Source organism: Pelobates fuscus, chromosome 8 (assembly GCF_036172605.1).
Source record: "Pelobates fuscus isolate aPelFus1 chromosome 8, aPelFus1.pri, whole genome shotgun sequence".
NCBI classification, from domain to species: domain Eukaryota; kingdom Metazoa; phylum Chordata; class Amphibia; order Anura; family Pelobatidae; genus Pelobates; species Pelobates fuscus.
In genome coordinates, this window is record NC_086324.1 from 81,118,382 (window position 1) to 81,144,264 (window position 25,883).

General features: G+C 41.7%; 1 protein-coding gene across 1 annotated transcript in view; it reads right to left on the bottom strand.

The window, feature by feature from the left end:
* The window catches only part of CCNYL1 (cyclin Y like 1), a 55,289-nt gene that overhangs the window by 24,405 nt on the left and 5,001 nt on the right, over positions 1-25,883 (bottom strand). The window contains exon 2 of the mRNA XM_063430118.1: positions 1,381-1,455. Within this exon, the coding sequence (XP_063286188.1) occupies positions 1,381-1,455 (75 nt within the window). The remainder of the gene's footprint in view (positions 1-1,380; positions 1,456-25,883) is intronic.

Consider the following 25,883-nt stretch of genomic DNA (forward strand, 5'->3'; position numbering starts at 1 on the left):
CATTGAGATTTGGTTGTTTTGGGGATGGAATGCTCTGTGTATTTCTAGCAAACTAATCCATTAATTTATATTCTTGTTTGATCATATTATGCACCTCCTCCCATGGTTTATACACAGCCAGTCAAACAGCTTTGACTATGTTAAGCGTATTAGTTGTAGTTTTTTTTCCTCCCATTGCAAAAAAACTAGCTCTAAAGGCTTCTTGTTTCATTTTGTAAATACTGCACATGTCAGTTCATCAGCACCTAAGCATGCCACCCTTCTTATAAATTCTGAAGTTGTCCCCAGGTCTACAAACGCCAGCTCAAGATCAATTAACAAAATCGCACAAAAACACAATTAGGTGTTTTGATTAAAAGCTTATTGATCAAAACATTATACATTTTAGAGGTGCTATTACATTAACTGTGCCATATGCAAAGCATGATAACTGTACCCCACTAACATCCCTTCTATCAAAAAGTAAATGGCATTAGGAGAGTGAATACAAGATCATAAAAATGTCAGGAGCTGCAATTAATGAAACAATTAAATTCACAGTAAAATAGCTTGATAAAGATCCCTGAAGGGATCGAAACGTTGCTGCATCTGTCATGATTTTCCAATAAATCTGCTGATGTATGAAGACCTTGAGTGTCTGGACTACCTTGCTATTACTATATGGATTAGGGGATTGCCAGCCCTAGGATCCCTCCCTTTTCTGCTATCCGTAAAATATATGCAAGCATTTAATGAGGATGCATACTATAAAAAGGTTGAGTCTAATTTAATGATGCTATATTGTTATGGATTTAGGATAAAGCGTTATCTAATGCAGATACATTAACACCCAATCTACAGTTTGAGTGGTGTGTGAACTATTTCACATGTATGATATTCCTGGAGCATCAAAAATACATTCTGCCAGTCACTCTGTTTAGGTTAGGCCAAGGACTATTGACTTTCAGAGCCTCACACATTTTGCATACATCCAACATCATATTCAGAAACTACATGGACTTTACAGAGATCTAAATAAAGAAAAAGGTGTGAGACCTATTCAGAGAATGGGAACAGGGAATTGGAAAGGCTTTAGAAAAGAGAGCTGAGGGCTATGTTGCCATGGGTAAAAAAAAAAAAATTAATAAAAAACAAAAAAATTATATATATTCCGCTACCAAAGAGAGATTGTAGACTAATTGGATTGGAATGTTCAATGCTTCCTGGTAGATTTATTCTTATGCTTTAATATTTTTTGTTCAGTGACACAAAAAGAATGTTCTGCTTGAAACAAAAAAGCAAAATCCATATACTATAAACAGTATAACGTAACCATAAATCTCAGATTAAGACATTGACAGTATATTTTACTGTTTTTACATACAATCACGCATTATTTACCATCTGTCTGAGACTTGCTGAGAAATATTGTGCTTGCTCGAGGGTGGTCAGAAGGGTTCGACTCTGGTGCCAAATCTAGAACAAAAAAAAAAAAAACAATTTTTAGGAGGTAGGTTTGTATTTTTTCTTTTAAAGTTAAATACACTTTAAAATCTGTTTTCAAAAGGTTTAACATCATTTCACATTAGACTGACCATCACATATATAGTTAACGGTGCACTGTAACCATTTATTCTCATTGAATTGGTTAAACTGCCTTGAGTCCCCTGGTACAGTTTCTCAACTCAATTTTAAACCACTTTTCGATGGTTTAAGACAAAAAAATAAAATAAAAAGTCATTGGATCTTTTGGATCAACAGCAAAAAACAAATGTGAGGAAAGCTGAAATTGATGGACGCAAGTCTCTTTTCAGCTATGTCGCTATGTAATTGGTCTCCCACAGCCTGGCCTTTACTGCAGGGTTTGACAAATCCCAGGCGCCAGCTCTATAGTTATAATATTGGAAGCGGCCGGCCATCCGCGTGAGGCCGCGGATGGCTGGGAGCTGGAATAGGACGTCATTCTGGCCCCGGCATCATTACAGAGCGCGAGAGAGAAGAGAGTAGCTATAGGCAGAGTACTGCTCCTTTGCACACAGGTAGAGAGCAACCCCACTGAACCCCAGGAAAGACCCACTCAGCTCTCCCAAAAGGTAGGGAGGCTGAGTGGGTTTCAATTAAAACAAAAATGTAAGTGTGTGTGTGAGCCTGTAAGAGTGAGTGAGTGAGTGTGATTGTGTGTGAGCCTGTCAAGAGTCAACAACTACATCAAGCTGTAGTGGTTCTGGTGACTATATAGGGTCCTTTAAGAATTGCATTTTCTCATTGGAAATGACTGTCTCCTAACTTTTTTTTAGCTGGCTCCTAGATTCCAAACAAATTTGTCAAGCCCTGCCTTACTGGAGGTATGGCTAAGGTGGAGATCACACACACTTCATTCTAGCCAGAGCAAATCATACAAGCAATGAGTGCTGTGATAGGCTTGACTGCGTTTAGCCTATCCTCATGGGCTCAAGCTTCACAGATGGGATGGGATGCTGGAAACTTGTTTAGCACTAAAACAGTAAAGATGGCGTAGCACTGACTAAAATGGTGGCAGAAGACTCCAGACACTAGTGAATGAATACAATGTTTTTTATGGATGTGGTAAGTGGTCTGTATGTGTTAAAACTGGATATATATAAAAAAAAAAAAGAAAAAAAACACAACAACTTAAGTTTAACCCCTTAAGACCGCAGCCAAATGTACAAGTTGTGATCCAAAAAAAACGTAAACAAAAACCTGGCATTTGCGCTATATGTCTGTCCAACCGTAATTCACCTCTTTCATATTAAATGCACCCACACTTATTATATATAATTTTATTCAGAGAAAACAGGGCTTTTGTTTAACATCAAATATTTAGGTATGGAACATAATTTAATATGAAAAAATATAAAAAAAAAAGGGAGAAAATAAGATTTTTTTAAATTGTTTTAGTTCTGCGTGACATTTTAACTGTGAATGTCAAAATACTGTTTGATTTTACTGCAATACAATACACATTTGTATGTCTCCCGAGTAAAACAGTACCCCCCATGTACAGGTTTTATGGTGTCTTGGAAAGTTACAGGGTTAAATGTAGTGCTAGAAAATTAAATTCCCTGAACTTTCGGCCCGGGTTGTCAGGCAGGTCCTGCAAATTGTAATTAATAAAAAGGACCTAATTATGTAAAATTATTACACACACACTATATATATATATATATATATATATATATATATATATATATATATATATATATATATATTTTATATTATTTTTATTTATATATAGGTATATATTTAGTGATATATCCGTATATACTTATGTATATAGATATATATATATTATTTCGTTCTACATGGATTTTGATATCAATATATATATAAATTTTAAAATACAGTTAGAACGAAATTACGCATGTTTATATATTTATTTTATTATATATATATATATATATATATATATATATATATATATATATATATAAATCAATATAATTGTACGTGTAATTTGATATATATATAATTATGTATATATTAATAATAAAATACACGTAGACAGTATGTATATTTGTGTATATATATATATACTTAGATCATACATATAATAAATATATATATGATCTAAGTATATATAATCTTATTTTTACACTGTTTTAACATTTTATTTTTATTTTTCAGACAGCAGGGGGAGTACCTGTCATTACAGGCACTCCCCCTGCTGGCATTGACATGGACGGCTATGTATTCATCATTGGTACTGACAATTTGAGGAAACAGGTTGTTTGTGTAAAGAGAAGAGCACAGGGCGACCATGCACTTCAGAGTAAAATGTGAGAAGAATTCAAGAGTATTCACCATAGCAGAAGAAATTCCATGTCATGCCATCCAAGAACATATCTTTCATATGACTGTCTGGTGTCTGTTAAGGCAATGTTTAATCTTGACACCATGCTGTTGCAACTGGTACAGGCTACTCCTGCTGGTGACAAAGTGAGGCGTATAGAATTTAGTAATGGAATGCTACAGAACATAGAGTATGAGAACTTCTTACCGCGTTTTATTTTTAGCGATAAGCGTTTCATCCCAGCGGTAAAGTTAACGTCACAATGTGCACATATGGGGAATTATGGAATCCACACGAAAATAGAGAGAAGGAGTGTTGTCCGAAAGTGAATGCAGTCTCTCATCTGACTGAGCTGTATTATCAGGTTGGTCCTTTACTCTATACTCCCCTAATACAATTATTGTTTAATAGGACAAAATATGAACTTCGCTATGGTTTACTCAGCTGTATTATTTAATGTGAGAAGTACGAGTGGCTCTTACATATGTTTTTGTTAAACTCTTAATTATTTGTAATGCCATAGCTGCTTTTTCACTTAATTTAATTATTTTCCCTGTGATTGATCACTGTATTTAAAGGTTACTTCTGCATGGATGTCATAGCTTGATAAAGACCTGGTAGAGTCGAAACGTTGCTGCTTTTGCCCCAATAAAGCTGCCATTTGTTATCCCGGAGTGCCTGAACCGTTATTTATTCTGAATATCTCGGAAGGGAGGCCTGGCTTCAGAGCAACTGGGTTTGGTGAGTGCCGTATCCAGTACGTCTCAAGTTAAGCTAGGCAGAAATACAATGGATATTCAGATTAAACACAATACAACCCCATGGCCTTAATGTGGATTTCGAGATGTCCTTTTTATAAAAATACTGGATATTAAAATAATTCAGAGTAATATTATGAGTAATTTTAATTTTCGATTCAAGCTCATTTCTTACTTATCCTTTTTATTGCCTTCTTATGTTCATTTTTAACCTCATGTTTTAGAGAAAATTTCAACATGTCAAAATGAATATAAATTGCAATATTTATTTTTTATATTTTTGTGACAATTTAGCCGATAGATCCCTGTAACATCCATTTTTAGAAAATTCTGCAATAATACATTAAGTGCAACACTTGAATGGCTGCACAATGATGTTAACATACTAGGAAACATTTGGCCTTCTTTCTTAATTTTTATGAAGTAACATTTACTTGATAAGTCCCCATTAACTTTCAACATCTTAAACAGTCTCAATTAATGCTATATATCTCTATAGTTTTACAGTTACATTGTTCCATAAACATTGAAAGGCACACTCCAGGAACCAAAACAACTTCTTCTAAATTATGTTTTTGTTGCCAGGAGGCACTCTTACTTCAAGGAGTTAAACCGTTCTCGAACAGTTTAAACCCCAAAGTAGCCCCAGCGTCAACACGTCTGTACTTTGCCCACAACTAATCAGATTGGCTGAAATGAACTGGGAGTGATGGTGTTCCGGATCGGAATACACCTCTTGGAAAAGTTCACGTGTATTAAGCCGGTTACCAATTGACGAAGCCAAGGACAATGCCGAAACGCGTTTTGGTTTTACACCTTTTCTTAAAATCAAATTTATGTGCATTTTAAATAAAGTTGTACTTTATTTTTTTTATACCAACTATACTGGATCCAACTACATTCATTGCCTGTCCTACACCACAGAGGGAATTAATAATATTTCTCTTATACTTACTTTTTTTTTTTTTTTTACACCCCGGACTTACTGGGAGCACCTATAGGGGACAGTGTTGTGCTCCCAAATAATGTACAGAAGCTTCAGAGTCCAGAGTCAACCTATAGGCTCTGTCTATGCGAGTGCGAACCTGTATACCCTACTAGATTTTTGTTTATTAGGTAGGTAAAAATGCAAAAAAAAAATATTAAAAAAAATAGTGTAACGTTGACACCGTTATTTTTATATTTGGAATGGGTGTTGTATTCACCTTTGACACTTTGAGCTCCATTGTAGTTTTGTTTGATTTTGTTTTTCACTACTTACCTACACAGTTCACTGTCCACAGTAATCCCTTCAATAAGATGAAACCTTTACAAGCCTACAACATGCATTTCAAATTGACATTGGCCAATTTTATAAAAGTCAGCTGAACGTTGAAGAAATGTAGTGTTGGCAAAAGGGAGCAGACGTTAATGCTTGAAGCATCTAAATTGAGGATGCATTGCTGCAAAGTATTTATTCACTGTCTCAGCACGAGAGAATTGCCAACCTCTAATTAATCAACAGAAAACAAATATCCCTGCAGACCTAAAACGGTCCAAAAATCACTAAAGTCATTGTTATTGAACGGTTTAAACAGATTTCAATGAAAGCCATATAGTAATTTAATAATCTGAACCCTATTGGAATATGCTATTGTACAGTTAGGATATGCAAGGTATACAACAAGAGCAGGATATCTAATATCAGAGGGCATATACTGAGCACTATTACTTATTATTACTATTATTATATATATATATATATATATATATATATAAATAAATAAATAAATAATCTAAAGGACCACCTCAAAAGAAATACAGCACTTGGTCTAGTCCAGGGGTAGGCAACCTAGGGCACGTGTGCCATGCACGGCACTCGAGTTGTCTTTGCACGGCACTCAAGGCTGCTAGAGCCAAACAGGCTCTGGCCTATCCGGAGTCCCAGTGAAACTTCAGATATCTGCTAATATGAAAAGGTGGTGAAGGACAATCCATATACACGCACACAACCCCACGTGCAGTCTCTCACATGCGATTCCCCAAACAGCCCCACACATACACACACTACAAAACGCACAATGTGATATATTCATCCACACACACAAATTCACAAGCAGCCCCCCTACGCAGCCGACATTCATGGGTACACAGTACCACAAACTACTCATGAACATATACAATATAATAGCTCATATACACACAAATACAACGATACAAAGCAACTGCAGTATATAATAACCCAAAACGAATACGGCAACATGCACAGCTCAATTTAAAAAAAAAAATAGGACCGGCACGCTATGGGACATCACAATCTTATTTCGGCACAGTGCAGCTAAAAGGTTGCCTACCCCTGGTCTAGTCTATTGTTCTGGTGCACCTTTTCTGCTAATTTTTTCTGCTACGATCAGACAATTAGGCAGTTTAACATTCGATTTTGTTAATCCTTGTAACAATTTTTCTCTAGTGATAACCATTTGTCTTATTTTGCGAATGTAATAAATGTAAAAAATAAAACAGCAAAATAAATATGGAATATAAAAATGGCAGAAATATGGATTTCCTTTGGTGTGTTACAAAAATGTCTAAATAAAATAATAAAAATCACCAGTGTAAAAAAAAAAAAAAAAAAAAAAAAGGGTGGAGTACCAGTTTAGTTCACAAGAAATGGGGTGTATTGTGAAAGTAAATGGGATTATTTTAACAGTTAACCCTACATTGTGAAGACATTACACACATATCAGTAATATTTAACAGAGAGACTGCAATCACTTCCTAAGGTGGATACCAGAGGCACTAAGGGAAGACAATCAGCCATGCCACACGTAAAAAAAAAAAAAAAAGTTCTTCTGTTCTCTAACTTTTAGCACAATTGTATTATTTTCCTTCACCGATTAATTCATGCACATGTCCAGTGTTTTAGCTTGTTCACGGCAAAAGAAGAAAACAAATTCCCTCTGGGAACGTGAGTGTGTCCAGCTACACTTGTGAGAGCAATCCTGAGAGGTGGTGGACCTCTACGGAAGACCTTTGAAGAAGAAAATGTTGCTGTGTATATACTTCTCTGGAAAGGACAGTTATATAAAAAGCACCAACAGACGTAAGATTCGGCTACTTATATTTAGTTATTTCATACTGATATCAGCATTTGAGGCTTTATTTTACTTTTATGTGGACCAGGATATCTAGTGACTTCATATTATTATTGTTATTTATAGAATACCTTTTGCAGGTATAGAAGAAGGTGAAAGGGTGAGGTGATCTGAATGGGATTCCAAACTGGGTTTCTCGGTTCTAAGGCAGCAACTTTACTACAGGTCAAACCAGCCGATGCTATATGAATATGGTTTATTATGGCTACACTAGATCTACAGATTGTTACTGTTGTGATTTGTTGCGGTGTATATTCATCTGTTACAAAGTATTACTTTGACTACTAACTTTGAATGGGAATTGTAACGCAAGCTCTGCCTTTTTTAGTTGTTTTTGAGTATAGATAGGAAATGGCTTAACTATCAAGCCAATGTTTTTAGGTGCTCAATTTAAATATTACTGCCTGTTATTTTTAGTCTAGTGCTAAAAAATTTTAGCTTTTTTTTTTAATATAAATTCTTTATTTTCAAAGGTGCATATTTAGGCTTACATACAGATCATGACATGGTGGTACATCAATTAAAGCAGGTTTCTTAACACTGTCGCGTTGTTCATGGTAGTGTTGCTGTTGCTAGCTGCTGAGCACATACAGTTCACAAATTTATCCCATGTCCAATCTGACTGATTGGTGTACATTATCCTGTTAACCGGGTAGGGTTGAACTGGGGTACTTGGTCCCGGGGTCTATGAGCTTCTCTTGTTGGCAGTATCTCTTCCCGTTTCTGTTGGGGTTGTGGGTACCGTAGAGGCGGAGGGAGAGAAGGGAGAGAGAGAGAAAAAAAAAAAAAAAGGAAGAGGGAGGGTTGCCAGGGTCAGTGATTGTTGTGGGTGCGTGTGGTGCGCTTGGCTGTCCGCCTAAGTGTGTCGGTGGTGGGGGGGTGGGTATTCTCACTGTTTGCTTCTTCCTTGGTTGTGTGTGGGGGTTTTGAATGTGTAGTCGGGGGGGGGGGGGGGGGGGGCTAGGGTGGAGGCCCAGTGTCTTCGGGGTTCATCCAGTCGTTGTGCGGTGCGGGTTCCCGCCTCTGGCCTCGGTATCTGGTCTTTGTGGACCATTGCCGTGCCTGTTGTAATGGTTGAAGCCGTGGAGCTGTGCCGTGTTGGGCCCTAACCGCCTGGTGCTTAGGCTCTGGGCGGGTGTTTGTCTCGGTTGGGATTCCCACCTTCGGCCCGTGGGGTGGCAGTAGTTCGATTGTCGTGGTCAGGGGCGGGTATGGGATCTGTCCCGGGGTGCCCCCTTTATTTCCTGGGCTTCCTCCTCCTCTACCAAATGGGGAGTCCTGTGGTGGGGTCGTGGGTATTGTCCCCCCCCCCCCCCCCAGCCGTGGGTTTGTGGGGTAGGGGAGAGGGGTGCGGACGTTGATGGGTCCGCTGTGCGGGGTCTGGACGTGCCGCGAGGTCCGCCAGGTGGTGGGGCTGGCTGTCCGATGGAGCGTTTATGCTCTTACCATGGTGTCCAGCGTCGGGTAGTTTATGTCCCAGGGATCCCAGGTTCGGTGAAATGCTTTGTAAGAGTCGTGGATCTGCGCGGTGAGCTCGTCCAGGTCTCGGGTTTCTATTTTCTTGTTGATGATGGTTGAGAGTGCGGGAATTCGGTGGTCGGCCCACCGCTCCGCGATCGCTCTTCTTGTCGCTAGTGTTATCCTTGCGGCTAGCTTGTTCTCGCTCCTGGTGAGGGAGTCCAGCGGTTTGTTGAGTAGTGCCGTCCACGGTAGCGCCGGGTAAGGTTTGTTGAGTATTTGTTCTGTGAGACCGCTGATTGCCGCCCACAGCGGTTTAAGTTTTGGGCAGGACCACCAGCAGTGTATGTAGGAGCCAGCTTCGCCACACAGCTTCCAGCACAGGGTGCCTGTTTTTTGTCCCATTTTGTGGAGTCTGTATGGTGTCAAATACCACCGGAACAGCATTTTGTACGCTTGTTCCTTGTGGGTGACACACACTGTCAGGGAGTTTGTTGCCTCCCAGATTTCCGCCCAGTCGCTCGGTTCTTCCGGTGGTCCCAGGTCCCTTTCCCATGCAGCAATATAGGTGAGGTTGATGTGCGAGGTATGCGTTGTTAGGGTGGTGTATAAGCTGGAGATTTGCCCCGAGTGCAAGGGTGCGTCGAAGCATCTTTTCTCAAATGGTGTTGGGGCGAGTTCCCTGCTTGTTTGATGATTGGCTGTCTGGCTAGGTCTCTGAGCTGGATGTAGCGGAAATGGTCCGCAATTGTAAGTGTTTCGCTGTCCGGCAGGTCTTTGTAGTCTATGATTTTCCCCTGTTGATATAGGTGTAGGAGTCTGGAGATGTCCCTCTGGTCAAATGCGCGTAAGTGTTTGTTCCGGTATATAGGTGTTACCGGGGAGATGAAAGAGGACAGTTCGTATTTAGGGTTGAGTTTATCCCAAAGAGCTAGTGTGTGAGTGATTGCCGGAGAGGTGGGAGCGGGCGATGTACGGGGGGGCACCCACATATAGGATGATGGTAGATCCCATCCCATGACATCGTGCTCCAGGTCCACCCATCGCTTCGGGGGGGGGGGGCGTGCCAATGTTGGACGTGGGCCAGTTGTGCCACATTATAGTATTGTTGGAAGTTGGGTAGTCCGAGACCTCCGCTGGTTTTGGGGACATACATGGTCGATCTACGAATGCGTGGTCGTTTGCCCCTCCAGACAAATTTGTCGATAGCTGCTTGAAGGTCTTTAAAATCTTTCTTCTGTATGGGGATGGGTAGTGTTTGAAAGAGATACAGGAAGCGTGGTAGTAAATTCATTTTAATGGTTGTGACTCTACCAATCCATGAGATCCCTAATTTGTCCCAGCGTTGGAGGTCCTGGTGAGCTGCTGTTAGAAGTGGTTTGTAATTGAGGTCGTAGGTATCTTCCAAGTGTGGGGACAATCGAGTGCCCAGGTATGTGAGATGAGACGTAGAGATTTGGAAGGGAAACGAGTTTCTTAGGATTTGTTGCAATTCCATTGCCATTGGTATGAGAACTGATTTTGTCTGATTGATTTTGTACCCGGAGAAGCTGGAGTATTCGGCTATTACTTCGAGCGTGGCGTGTAGGGACGGTATCGGGCACGCGAGGGACAAAAGGACATCGTCCGCATATGCCGCCACTGCGTATTTTTCATTTCTAATTTGGATGCCTTTTATGTCCGGGCGGGTGCGTATGGCCTGTAGAAGTGGCTCCAGGGAGATTGCAAAGATTAAGGGTGAGAGGGGGCAGCCCTGTCTGTTCCCGTTCTGTATGGTGAAGGTTCGGGCCTCGATGTTGGGTAGAAGAAGTTTCCCTGTGGGGCGATTGTAAATTGCTTCTAGGGCGTTCATGAAGCCGGCCGGGAATTTGAGGTGTGTTAGTATTTGGAACATGTATGGCCAGAGAAGGCGATCAAACGCCTTCTCTGCGTCCAGCGAGAGCATGACCGCCGGGATGTTCCGATTTTGGGTGTACCAGATTGTGTTGAAGACTCTTCTGGTGTTGTCCGATGCCTGTCGCTTCGGAATGAAGCCGACCTGGTTGGGATGTTTCAACTGGGGGAGGAAGGTGTTGAGACGGTTGGCCAGGGCTTTGGTAAGGATTTTCAGATCTGTGTTTAGAAGTGATATGGGCCGGTAGTGTCCGGGTTCTAACTGTTCTTTGCCTGGTTTGGGCAGGATGCATATGTCGGCGGCGAGCATGTCCGGGGGGAGCAGATTACCTTGGAGGATAGAGTTAAAAGTTTTGCACAGATGTGGTATGAGCGTTGCCTGGAATGTTTTATAATAAAGTGCGGTGAAGCCGTCCGGTCCTGGGCTTTTCAGTGGCTTCAGCGTTTTGAGGACCTGGGCAAGTTCCTCGCCCTCCATGGGTGCTTCCATCAGTGCCTGTGCGGATAGGGTGGGCAGGTTGAGCGGTTGTAAGAAAGATGAAATTCGTTCTCTTTTTGAGGGGTCGGCATGGTTGTATGGTTTCGTGTAATATCGCAGGAATTCTTGCGCTATCGTGTCTGGGTCCTTCGTGAGCTCTCCCATGCTGGTTCTAATTTTGGCAATTTGTTTGTTGTCCTGTCGTTTTTTGAGGCAATTAGCCAGGAGGGAGTCTGCTTTGTTCCCCTTTTCGTAAAAGCGTTGTTTGGCCCACATAAGGTTTCGTGCCACGTCTGCTGAGGATAGCCGCCGGAGGTGCTCTCTTATGGCGGTAAGCTCCTGTAACACTTTATCAGAGGGGCTTTGTTTGTGCAACGTTTCGAGCTTAATTAGGTTAGCCAATGCTTCTGTGAGGTCCTGGAGGCGTCGTTTTTTATGGGTCGTGGCGATTGCTATCAGGTGGCCTCGGATTGTCGCTTTGTGTGCTGCCCATACTGTTGCCGGGGCCATGTCTTCTGTTTTATTTATCTCGAAATAGGTTTTGAGGTGGTCGGTTATGGTATGTACTGTTTTTTGTCCCGGAGGATCCACGGATTGAGTCGCCAGCGCCACGGACTGGATAGCCGTGGGATTTGAAGGTCCAGCGTGATCTCTGCATGGTCCAACCACGTTATGTTGCCAATTTGTGAGTGGGTGGTCCAGGGCTGGATCGCCTGCGAGACCAGAAAGCAGTCGATACGTGAATATGACCGGTGTGAGTGGGAGTAGAAGGTGAAATCTTTATCTGCCGGGTGGTGAGCTCTCCAAACGTCCAGGAGCGTGGTCTCGTGGAGGAAGTTGGCATATAACTGGTCATTCCTCGTTGGGGCCGGCATTGTGTTATCACGCGCTCTTCGGTCTATGGCGGGTGTGTGTGTCGCGTTAAAATCCCCCCCATGATGAGGTGTTTGGCCGAGATGCTGCTGAGTCGGGACTTGAAGGTGCTCCAGAAGGTGGGGTCCGGCGTGGCCGGTGCATAGAGGGAGCATACGGCGAGTGGGGTTGTACCCATGTGTCCTGTAAGGATCAGGTATCGCCCGTCGGGATCTGGATACGTGTGTATATCTTCCAAAGGGCAGGAGTTGCGTAACAGGATTGCAACTCCTTTTTTCTTTGGGTCCGGTGAGTTAGCTAAAAAGTGTCGTTTGAAGCGTCTATTGGTTAGGGGGAAAAATTTCCGGTCCGTGAAGTGAGTTTCCTGGAGTAGGATTATGTCGGCCCCCGTGCGGTTGGCCCATCGTAAGAACCCGTGTCTCTTGCCTGGGGAGTGTAGCCCCTTCACATTGAGGGAGGTTAGGCGAATCTTCGTGGAAGGCGGCGCCATGACCTGCACAGCCCTCGGTGGTGGCGGGTGATCAGCGGTCGGGGGTGGGTGGGTTGGAGGTAGGGAGGGGTTGTGGGGACCCGGAGCGCGCGGGCGTGGTGGGGGGCTGTTGCTGTAATTGGGGCAGGGGGTAACTGGGCTTATCAATCTGGCCAGTCGTCTGGTTGGCGGGAGGGCTCGTCTCCTATCCGCTTAGTGGGATTAGAAGGTGCAAGTCCTGAAGGAGGGTTTTGGCGGGTCGTGGCAGTTCCTGCCTTCGGCCTGCCTAGTACGGGGCTGTGTTGGCTGAGCTCTGAATGAGGACTAGGGGAGGGGTGCGGGGTTGTGTGTGAGTCCATGGTATCCGTGGCTGCCCTGAGTGGTGGGGGTAGCGTGCTCGGGGGCGGTAGCCCCTCGTCCTTGCCGTGGTGGGTGTCCCCGCCTAAGTTCCTGTGATGCCCGTGTTGTAGCTGTTGGTGCCTCTGCATTTATTGGTAGCGTAGTGGGTTATAGTGTGTGTGGGGGGGGTGTTGTTCGGGGCAGCTCGGTACCCGGTGTCTTCCTGTGTTTCTTGTTTTATGGGGAGGGAGGGGGAAAGGGAAGAGGGGGGTTGGGGAGCACGGGTAGGGAGGAAAAGGTTGTGGCCTGTGGCCATAGTAGCTGGCCAACTGCTCTTCCCCAAGGTTTGGGAGGTGTTGGCGCCTCTTGTGGTAGTGCTGAGCTTAGAGGCCTGTCAGTGACAACTTTTCAACATAGTTTATGCAACATTTTCATAACATCATTAAAACATATCAGTTGTAGCTTTGGTAATATAAACAAGCAAACAAAGAACCTGGTCATTGCAATAATAAGCCTTGTAATATGCATGAGCAACCATCTCGTCACCTGGTGTGTAGTTTGGTTTCCTGCGTGTGTCATGTGGTGTTAGGTGGTACTGAGGTGCCTGTGGCATGACGTGGTGTTTGTCCGGCCCGCCGTGTTTGTTTTCGTATGTGTATGTCAGCGGTGTTCTGCTGCTGTTTGGGTTTGTTGCTTTGTCGGTCACCTGCCGTATTGATATCTGGGCTGAGGGTGCAGGTCAGTTAGCGTGGGTGCTAGGTTTGGTGTTTGCGTCTAGGTTGCTTTAGCAGTCGTGCCCCCCGCGTGGAGTTCATGGTCTGTTGCTGGCGTCAAGCGCCTCGTTTCGCTGGTGGCCATGTGTGGGTAGGGCCTGAGCTCCCCATCTGTGTGTCTCCCCACGTGTTAGCTTTTTATTTTTAAAACACCCTACATTGTATTTGGATTCTTTATATATATATATTTTTTATTACATTAGAGGAACACTCCAGAACCCTAAGGTACTTTAGCTTGCTGAAGTGCTTAGTGTGTGAAAATGTGTCTGCTTTTCTTCATTTTGCAAAAAAGTGCAGTTTTCAATTGAAATTTGCAGTTTTATAAATTCATCTTGTGAGACCCCTGCCTGTCAGACAGCCAATCCTGTTAAACACAAGAGAACGGCATTTGCACAGAGCACTTGCCTCGCAAAAACTTCTCACTGAACTGCATTTAATCCAATGCTCCACATAGTCGCATGTGTAGTGCTCACCACAATGAGCCTATGATTTTGCCACAGAGAATAACTGCATAAAATTGATTCTCTATGGCATACAATGACAGCACTGTGCATGTGTGCATGATGTCACAATATTCCGTGAAGTAGAGCTGAGAAGTAACAGTCCCAACTCTCTTACCCAGAGAGCTTGGAGGTTTGGCTTGAAGCAACACTTTCAAGTCTAAATAGTAAAATACAGTCATTTGGGGCCACTTCTATAGCAACTATAGGATCTAAAATAATAATGAAGAAAGAAATTTTAAATCTACATTAACCGATAAACTTTCAAGATGGACTCATAGAAACATACAATAGCCATAATGTTATATTTATCTCCTTACTTGCCTGTGCAAATTACAGGGTACCAGTAGAACAACTATAGCGTTGAACGTTAGAGTGAGTCAACATATTAAAAATATTAATCCTAGATTCTCACTATGGCTAAACAACCCCATGCTATCAGTTAAAGTTTCTAGAGCTTAGTATATTGTCGAATTATTGCTTACTGACATAGTTTTAACGTATCATCTATTTGCTATATACCTAAAAATTGTGTCTAGCTCGATCCAACATAATAACAAAAAATGTGCAGATTCCAAGTGCCGAATTGAATGTTTGTTGCTTACTCTATGAGTGCTGTTGTGGCCATTCACATATACCTGTATTTACCTTGCACAGGAAAAAAATAATAATACGATTTTTGGTGGCTTGGCTTGGCTCTGGATGATGATGGCGGCCGCCTAAACTTTTCCTGCTCCATTGCCTCGTTAATTAATGCTGTAATTCCCCAAATACCCACTCAAATGGGGAAAAATAATAGACCCACCGGCTCCCAGAAGGCTGCTAACTCTACAAAGAGCTCGCTGACCCAGTCTCTCCGCCGGCATCTCTCTACTCCGGCGGACCTAGCGTCAGAAGAGACCTCAGATGACCAGGGAGACGATGCCTCTGCCCGGAGGACAGGGAATGGCTAACCCTCCTCAGGGCTTTACCCACTCGCGGCTGCCAACAGTGCGCTGCAGGCCTCGATCCAGGCAGACATCCAGTCCATAACCGATTGGGTGTTCCATCTTGAATCTACCTCTGACTTGCTCCACGGTAATCTCACGCTCACCAGCTAAGTGGCTGATCGTCAGGCAGAATATTTTAGAGGCCTGGCCCTCCATGTGGAGGATATTGATAAAATCGGCGACTGTGGAATAACCTGCAGCTGCGGGGCCTCCCTGAATCAGACGACACCCATGCACAGCTGTGCACCACCCAAGAAAAGATCTTCAATGGCCTGCTGAAAAGCAACCCGACCACGAAGATCACATTTGTCTGTGCCCATTTGGCCTTGCGGCCTAGAGGACCCTCCACGGGACGTGATATGCTGCCTGGAATTGTTTGTGAAACGGGAGAGCATCCTGCGGGCGGCCAGGGACACCGGCACCCTCTATTCCCAACAGACCGTGCTGCAATTGTTCCCGGACCTTTCCCCAGCCACGCTACCGCAGGATGCGGGTCCTGCAGTCGAAAGGGGTACGATACCAATAGCGGTTTCCAACTGACCTGGCAGTAAACGCTCCGGATGTCCCGGTGGTACTCTGATAACAAATAAACCTGGTCCACCTGGGGACTCGGATCTCCCTCCTGCCTCTCAAACATGAAGTAGCCGGACCCAACTGAATTTTATTTGCCGACCCCTGGACGGACGGTAGCCCTAGCCCTCAGAGGGGCAGAACACCACCAGGGCCGCAGGCGCAATGACCTGAAGCCTTGAGTAAGTGGACTAATGGCCTCTTGGGCCTCCTTGGTTGCCCAGCCTGCTCCCACATTGATCTCCTGCACCCTCAGGAAGTATAGCGACCATAGCCACCTTCGCCCCTAAGTGGTAACTAAGGGTGTGCATGTAAGTTGTTTTTTTTTCCTTTGGAATATCTTCCTGTTTAATGCTGGGATGTGCAATATAAATATTTATCTGTCTAAGTGTATGATACTCTGTTTACTTTGAAGGTTGCACTAAATAATCTGTGATACCCACTTCCTTATTTTGTCATAACTACCTGGAAAAGTCTCTATTAAACTGCTTGCTTGAAGGACACATGAATGTGACAACTGATAATGCAGCAGTCAGCTGGGCAACAACACTAGTCACAAGGGTGCGATCAGATTACATCTATTCTTCTTGTCCTCTAATAGGTTAGAATGGGATTGTGATGCCACTTTTACTTTTTACTGCATCGATCGTTAACCTAGGCTAATTAGACATGCCATACAGAAATAAGCCAACATTGCTAGAAGGAAAGAAAAGTCAAAGAACAAAAAAAAAAAAAAAAAAAAAAAAAAAAAACTTAGGCCTTGATTTTATTCTGTTGGATAAGTTTAAGAAATGTTATATATATTTAATTTTCTTAAAACATTTTCAAAATGACTTTAAAATATCAATTCATATACAAGTAAAAAATAAATAATATATAAGTCATGTGAAGGGTAAGGTTTAATATTTAATTCTGTGGCACATTTCTAAAGCATTTAATAATTAGGATTCATTATTAAAGAGTCACTAAGCACCATCACAACTTTGCACAATACAGCATACTGAGCCAACATTCAGAGAGACTTGGAACATCAATGATTTATAAATAAAATAGTCACAATAACAAAAAAAAAAATGCTGCTGATCTAAGCCTGCCCATCATTGCTGTTAGACAGCTCAAAACCAGGAGTTCTAGGCTGCAGATGTTAATTTTATCCGAGGTGAACCAAGCCATGGACCATAGCTCTGCCGAGAGCAGCAAATAAGGTTATGAGCAAGCTTCTGCAGTATTGCTGCTGTACGATTGCAGAGGATCCTACGTGATGAGTGGATTGCTCTCGGAGGAAAACTACCTGTCTAATAAACCCCTGCTGTGCAGAGACTTAAAAGTAGGGATCAACCGATATGGATTTTTTAGAGCCGATAACGATATTCTGTGAACTTTCAGGCAGATAGGCAATATAATTTGCCGATATTCTGTACATTTACCATTTTAGAAAATAAAAACTATTTCTAAAGGTAAATGCACAAAATATACATGCCACGTGTAGTGGATGCAGTGTGTTTAGACAGGAGAGCTGTGTGTGTGTGTGTGTCGTGGATGCAGTGTGTGTGTGTGTGTGTGTGTGTGTGTGTGTGTTTGTGTTTGTGTAGTGCGTTGTGGATGCAGTGTGTATAGTGAATGTAGTGTATTTATATAATGTGCGTATATAATGCAGTAGGTTTGTATAGTGTGCATTATATAAACACTGCATTATATGCATACACACACTATACAAACACACTGCATTATATACATACACTGCATTATATACACAGTGCGTTTGTGTAGTGTATATAATGGAGTGTGTGTGAGGGGGCATTTTTTATTTTTATATTAAATTATTATCATTTATTTTTGTTGTCCCCCCTCCCTGTTTCATACTTGGCCAGGGAGGGGGGGGTATAGCAGTCCCTGGTGTTCCAGTGGCATTGGCTGAGCAGGCAGCAAGCGTTTACTCACCTCCCAGCAGCTCCCCCAGCTCCCCAGTGTAAGTCTTGTGGCCAGCGTGCCGCGCGGAGCGTTGCCATGGTAACCCATGGTAACGCTCTGACGGCCGCGGGTCTAGCGAGATTTACACTGGTCAGCTGGAGGATCTGCTGGGAGGTGAGTAAATGCTTGCTGCCCGCCCCACCCCCCCAGGACCGCCGGGTTTGTAATAAGCCTGCCGGTTCTAGGAGATATTATCGGCAATATCGGTATCTATATTGGCAGATACGGATATTGCTGAAAATACCGAATATCGGACGATTATATCGGTAAAACCGATAATCGGTCGATCCCTACTTAAAGTCTCTTGATGACTGAAGATTCTGTCTGCAGCTGCAGGCATGTCCACTAAAACATTTTTTGCTAATTTTATTAGCCTTTTTCCCCTCCTATTTTTCGACAGTACTGACAGGCACATTCATTTTGTTTTGTGACATGTATAAAAACATGGTATACGGCCAAAACCGACTAAACTTAAAGGAACACTAGAGTGTCAGGAATACAAAAATGTTTAGGTCCTCGACCCACTTAGATTGCAGTAATAAAGGTGACTTTACTCAGGTTTTTTAACACGTCCGTCTCAAATTGGATGGTCCCACCTGGCTCCAACTCCATGGCTGATATAAATCTTGACGATCTACGCCAATCCAGTGCTTTCCCATTGGAAAGCTATTGTGTATGAGGAGCAGAAAGTTGCACCAATCCGCATCTCTTCATAGAGATTTTCTGAATCAATGCATCTCTAAGGGGAGCATTCAGCGCACAATGTGCAGCCCTGGACTAGGAAGCACTTCTAGTGGCCGTCTAAGTGACTGCCACTAGTGGTGCTACTGGGCACCAACGTAAACACTGACCTTTCTGTGAAATGGCTGCATTTACATTGAAAAGCCTGCAGGGACAGGTTAGACACACCAACCACTACATTAAGCTGCAGTGGTTATGGTGACTGTAGCGTCCCTTTAATATTAAAACAGAATATTTGTTATTTTGCTCCACTGCGTAGCACAGAAAAGCACAAGCTCATTTTCCCATTCAGACCATATTACTATAAGAAGGTTACAAGACTTATTTTAGTTATCTCCAGGTGTATTTTACCATAACCGGATACTACTCAATTTATACAGGGCCCAATAAAGCACTTGCCAATAAAGTCTAATGTAAACATTTGTGTTTCTATGCTGTACCGACTATCTATATTTTCAATTGATTTCCTTTCGTATATGATTAATTACACTAGGAAAGAACACAAGCTAGGAGTACACAGCTGTGAAATATCCCAATTTTGAAGATCCAAATCTTATTTGCAAGAGTATTATTTTCATCAGTGTAGAGCTGGTAAGGAGCATATTAACATACAAACAGTTTGGCTTTGTATGCCTTAAGAGTGAGCTGTGAGGAAAGGAATCCACAGCTCTCCTGAGACCAGGCAGACGTCAATGGAAGTCCGAGTGGAAGCCTTTAATTCAATGGGGAAAATCCTTTTCTTGTCCCAGCCAGAGATTTCAAGCTAATTAAAGAGCACGGAACTACATATGGGAACTTAGTTGTCTTCCTCTGCATCACAATCTTTACAATGTCCGTATGAATAGTTTAAAATGTATTACTTTCTGGACCTATAACAGTAACGTGTTTTTTTTGTTTTTTTTTAAATGTCTCTTAATTCAAGTAACAAGAGAAATATGTGAAATGTTCTGGTGGTGAAGAGAAATAGATTTTTGTTTGATTTTGGAGCGCTATACAAAATTTAAGTAGTTACAACTTAGAGTTGGTATGAATTATATTCATGAACTTCTTGAATGCTGCTGACACACTCATGTGTTGTACACAAACACACAATGTAAAGTCAAGACTCAAAATATAAATGAAATAAAAAGTTAATTTGAATCCAGACTAGCAATCCTGATAGAAAGAAGTGATATTCTAACCAAAGCTGCTTGTGCTAGTGATTAGATTACTCTGAATTTTTAAATACATTTCTTTATTTTAAAATTTTCAATATCAAAACATAGCTATTGTGCATGCTCTGTGGTTGCTATAGGTGGAGAGCAGAGGGATCACCTGTGGATGCTGGGAGAGAAAAACTAAAAAATAAATACATTTTAAATAGGTTTTTCTCCTAATTTATACATTTGCTAGCAAAACTGGAAGCAGAATGTATTGATAAAATCCTATGCTCAATCTAATGAGCACACATTGTTTGGAGCATGACAGGTGCCCTTTAACATTAACAGATGAGGAAGAGGCAGACGTGCAAAGTAAAGGAGATATTGGATGACAGCTCTGGACATCTATGGCCAGGATAATAGGTTGGAGGCATTGCTGTATAAAAATCTTTACAGAGGAAGTGTTATTTGTACCTTGGTGATGCCGGTCACCTGAGCCTTCAGAGGTAACTTCAATGCTTTCCCCCCTCCTCTATGTCAAGCAGTACCAGAGAAGCAGATCGCAGTGGAGGTAAGTTTCCTGGACCTCCAAGGGCTAAAAGCAGTTAAGGCGTTAAAAAAAAAAAAAAAAAAAACACGCCACAATGACTTTAAAGCCAATTAATATGGGGACAGCATGGAAGGCCGTAACGGCGTTATGGGGTTAATGAAGCAGTTCTGGTGTATAGCTCATGCCCTGCAGCCTCACTGTTTTTCTCGTTTGGCTGTGAATCACACAGCCAGCATGGGGGGAGGGGTGTTCAATTTTAATCAGATATTAACTTGCTTAAGAAGTTTTTACCTCCTACTCTGCAAACTGAACTTTAATCACACACGGGGGACATGTGGGGTCTAAAAGGCTATTAACATAGCAGGATATTAGTTAAACAGACTGTGCAATCAAAGGATGCTTAAACATTAGAGCTCTCTTTTCAGGAAGTGCCTAGCAATACTGTGCAAGTCAAATGAGAGTTATGTGGCTAGGGCTGTATAAACAGAAACAAAAGTGATTTAAAGGGCAGAGAATTGAGCAGTCAAAATGCAGGGGCATGATCTATACACCAAAACTGTTTCATTAGGCTAAAGTTGTTGAGACGCCTATAGTGTCCCTTTATTTATGCTTTTGTCATTGAGTGTATATCAGTTAACAGTCTGCAAAATGTGCAGATCTCTTGACTGAAACTTTAAGTCCTCACCTTCTAACCCAGCAAGTGTAATTAAACGCATGCATTTTTTTTTCAATGAGGGTATAACTACCAAACAGTGATCTTTTATTTAAGCAGTGGAGTATCACTTTAAGAGCAGTGAATGAGCGACAGGAGACTGAGGGCACCTCCGCCATTTCTGGCACGGATGTTTGCCGGCATAAAAGATGGTGGAACGCACGCACCCAGCTTGTGTTCGACCCAGAATATGGAGAGTGCCAACCTTGCATTCCTGTGGGAGGAAGGACAGACCCCTCCACGGTCGACACTGGCTCACCTTGTCCTCAAGTAAACCAGCCTACCCTGCCTAAGTTAGGCAGAGAACTGGGGTATGGGGGATTATCTGATGTATTATACCTATATGAGGAGGAGTCTGGGAAGTCAACAGGGTTTAAAAATTTGGATGCCTGCCTTTCCCAATTCAGGTCAGAGGAAATCCCAGTTGTTGTGCACGATCTCGAATATAGAGGGAAAAGAAAATGACATAGTCGAGGTTGGATAAGAACTATATGTACACACAATTAGTAAAGAGATGAGGCAAGTCAATTGGGTGTTGACAGAACCTAGATATGAGACAAGTTATAGGGAGAGAAAAAAAAAAGTGTGGGGGAGTAGAATAAGGGAAAGGTGAAGTGTGCATAAACAACATAACTATAGCAAGAAGAGAGTTGCCCATGCCAAAAAAAAATAAAAAATAAGAAAGAAAGAGCTATGGGGATCAAGAGACCCAACATTTGATTTGAGTGAGCCATGTAATTGTACAGCAAGTCTGAATACTGTTATCAACAAGACTAGGGATACTCAACACTTTATATCATATACGAACACCCCACATGTAGGATACGATATGTAACTGGATTGCGGACTTTGAGTCCTTATTTACCTATATGTTATTTGTTTCATTCAGCCCTGCGTGGCTATCAACCTCTGTATGCCATTTCCCGGAAAAACGTGCATTTATGTTTAATCTGTACTTGTTTCAATACCAACACAGTGACAAATAAAAAATTTATAATAAAAAAATTACATATACATACACACACACACTAGGGATGCTATGGACAAAGTGGAAACATGGCAAGTGGACTTCAACTCGCAACAGTCCTGTAGGTTGAGAACACAGCCAGTGCCTGTAGCTTATTTTCAGTGCTAGTTAAATAATCAAAGGTTTTGGTCCAAAGGATTTTAAAGGGTTAACCTGGAGTTTTTACTAGCTTTTTAATAGGAATGCACAGTAAGTCAATTTAAAATCAGGGCTTTCTAGGTGACCTACATCGAGTCCAAATATAGTGAGCAAATAGGTGTCAAGCACCACAGAGTGCACATTCTTATCTATTTAAATAGAAACCGAACTGCTCCTTGAACAATCATGTGACCACCAAGGAACAAAAACAACATTTAGTGTAAAAGATCACGAGTTGCACATAGTAATGATCAAGTCAGCAGGCACTCACAAGAGCATTAACAGCAAATGCAGAAAAGGACACTTTTCCTTCTTTCTCCAAGCACCACTGTTTAAGACTTAGATAAACAGTTAAAGGAGCCATCAATTTATTTAACAAGACTTAAGTGTCATGTCATATAAGGTAAAAAAAAAAAAACTATACATACATACATACATACACACACAGTTACATGAACACATATATTGCAACACCGGACCATTACAACAGGGACATTTATAACATTGCATTCTAAAGACTAACAGCTTCCACAAGATTTCAAATGGATTCTGTGGGAATTGCTGCCCATTAGAAAATTTGTGAGGTCAGACAAGAATGCCTGGCTCGCAATCTCCATTCTAGTTCATCACAAAGGTGTTTGATGGGGTTGAAGTCAGGTCTTTGTGTTGGCCATTCAAGTTCTTCCACACCAAACTCACCTAACCATATCTTTATGGACCTTGTTATGTGCACTGGGGCACAGCCATGCTTGAACAGAAAAGTGCCATAGCATAGCATTGTTCAAAATGTCTTGGTATGCTCAAGCATTAAAGGGACACTATAGTCACCCAAACAACTTTAGCTTAATGGAGCAGTTTTGGTGTATAGATCACGCCCCTGCAGTGTAACTGCTCAATTCTGTGCCATTTAGGAGTTAAGTCACTGTTTATGCAGCCCTAGTAACACCTCCCTGCATGTGACTTCCCAGCCCTCCTAAACACTTCCTGTAAAGAGTTATCTAATGTATATACTTCCTTTAGTGTAAGTTCTGCTTAATTTAGATTTTCTTATCTCCTGCTCTGTTAATAGCTTGCTACACCATCCAGGAACCTCATGTAATTAAAGTAAAAATTTTACAGAGCAGGAGATAAAAACATTTAAAGTAAGTTATATCTGCTTGAAAGTGAAACCATTTTTTCATGCAAGCTGTCAGTCACAGCTAGGAGAGGTGTGGCTAGAACTTCATAAACAGAAACAAAAGTTATTTAACTCAATGGCAGAGAATAGAGCAGTTAAACTTCAGAGGCATGATCTATACACAAAAACTGCTTCATTAAGCTAAATTTGATTAGGTGACTATAATGTCCTTTTAAGATTTCAGATCACTGGAATCCCAACCGTTCAAAAACTAACTGCCCCATACCCTACTCTACCAAAATGTATAGTTGGTACGATGCAGTCAAGCAGTTAATCTCCTTGCATCCGCCAAACCCAGACTTGCCCAGCAGACTGACAGAAAAGGGTGATTCATCACTCCACAGAACAAAAAATATATTTGGGGCCAATGCAAACCATTGTCTGGAAATCTATTCATGTACAGGACTAAATATAGGACACAAGGTCACACATTTAGACTTGAAGAAAGGAGATTTAGTCTAAGGCAAAAGGAAAGTATTTGTACAGACTCTGAGAATTCCACATCCTTATTGTTCTTTCGGTGTACAGATGCATTTGGATGGGCAACTACAAAAATATCCAGAGATTATTTATTTGTAGGATAATAGCTTCTTGATCAAAGGAGTAATCTGACTAACATTCTGGGGTCAAGAAGGACTTCTCCCTAGTTTATTCTTGTCTTCTTTGGGATCAAAAGCAAAAGTAGATGTGATAAAGGTTGAACCTGATGACCGTGTGCCTCTTTTCAGCTCTTTATGAAATGACAATTATGTGCAAAAGTTATGTCTGTTATCAGCATGCTGGTGGCAGACATAATGAGCTGCCCCGCAATAGTCTCAACCCATTTAAAAAAAAAAAAAAAAAAAAAAAAATGAAATAGTGGTAGGTGTGTTTTGAGGTCTGTTGGCACAGCTTGGTGGGAATGATGTAGCAGGTATGATTTGCGCAAGGTCTTTACGATCTGGGCACTGTGCGGTTTTGGGCATGAGCGGATTGTTCTCTCCAAGACTAGATATTTTCCAGTAGACTGTAGTATCGGATGCTGGCCAGCCTGCCAAACTGATGTATGGAGGCATTTCCCAGTGAACCCAGAGCATGCATTTTTTTTCAGGCATGCACAGATCTGTTACTACTCATTCATTAATGTGGAGCAATAAGATGGTACACCTTAAAAGTTCAGCAGCCCAAATCAGTCAGGTCTATGCATACACCTCTATATTGAATTCATGTCAACAGGTCAATCCCCTACGATCGGATAGGGATTATGATAATAAAAACAAAACAACTCCCCATCTCATTTTAAAGGAAATGTAATGCTTAACATAGTGATTTAGGGGGCAAAGACCACGGGACAAATTAACATGAAGTGGTAGGCCCACGCTCTACTATATGACCCAATAACCACAATGCAAATGAGGATTTTTTTTCTCAAATATGATGCTGCAACTACAGTGTTATTATTTGTATTTATTAATTGATGTGTGTACTGTGCACAGAGGCTGAGTTTCATATTGTGTGTGCAGATTTAAAGTCAAATAATTTAACACTGCAATCATGCAGGAAGGAGAAAGATTGAGAGCCCAGAGATTGTGTAGACCAGTAGAAGGTTTGCATTACGTCTCCCATGCAAATACTATGACTATGTAAATGAAAAATCGAGCTTCTCTTATTAGGCTTTCCAATATTTTAGCTTTGGATTAATATAGTCCTAAATTTAGCCTTGCACAGTGCCTGTAGTGTGGCAAATTAAAGCATTGCCATTTCGGAGAAATGACAGTCAGAAGGGACACTTTTTTAGTGAAGACTTTAAAATAAAGCCTTTATGTTCTGCGCCATAATGCACAGCATGATCCTGCTGAACACTATGAATGTTGGATTCAATGCTTCTTTATGAGAAATGCCAGACTGACGGAAATTCCCAGTAGGCACCCCCAACACTGGATTGAACCAGAGTTCATCAGTAATGAGGATTGTAGAAGAGGAGCAGCTGTAGCATGGAGACTGCCTGGCCCTGGATAAAAGGTGAATAAAAATGACTAATAAATAAAAAGAATATCACAAGTGGAGGTTGGATGAAACAGTGTAAATAATTATCAGGGCTATGAAACTTATAGATAAAAATATTTAATGTATCCCTTTAAGGAAAGATAAAAAGCAGTACTAAAAATAAAAACCTGCAAAACACAAAGACAGATTGAACCCAAAGATGTGTTCTGCAAGTCTGACAGCAAATGTCTTCATACTTTAATGAAACATCATTATGAAGTGATTCTCAATTGCTTCTGTGCTGGTTCCATTTATAGAAAACAGATGACCGGGGCCACAACAGACATCCTAAGAGAAAATAAGAATGTGCTGGATATATCATCTTTCATTTTACTTTTCTTACATATGAACATGACAAAGCAATCGAACAGGTCCAAGC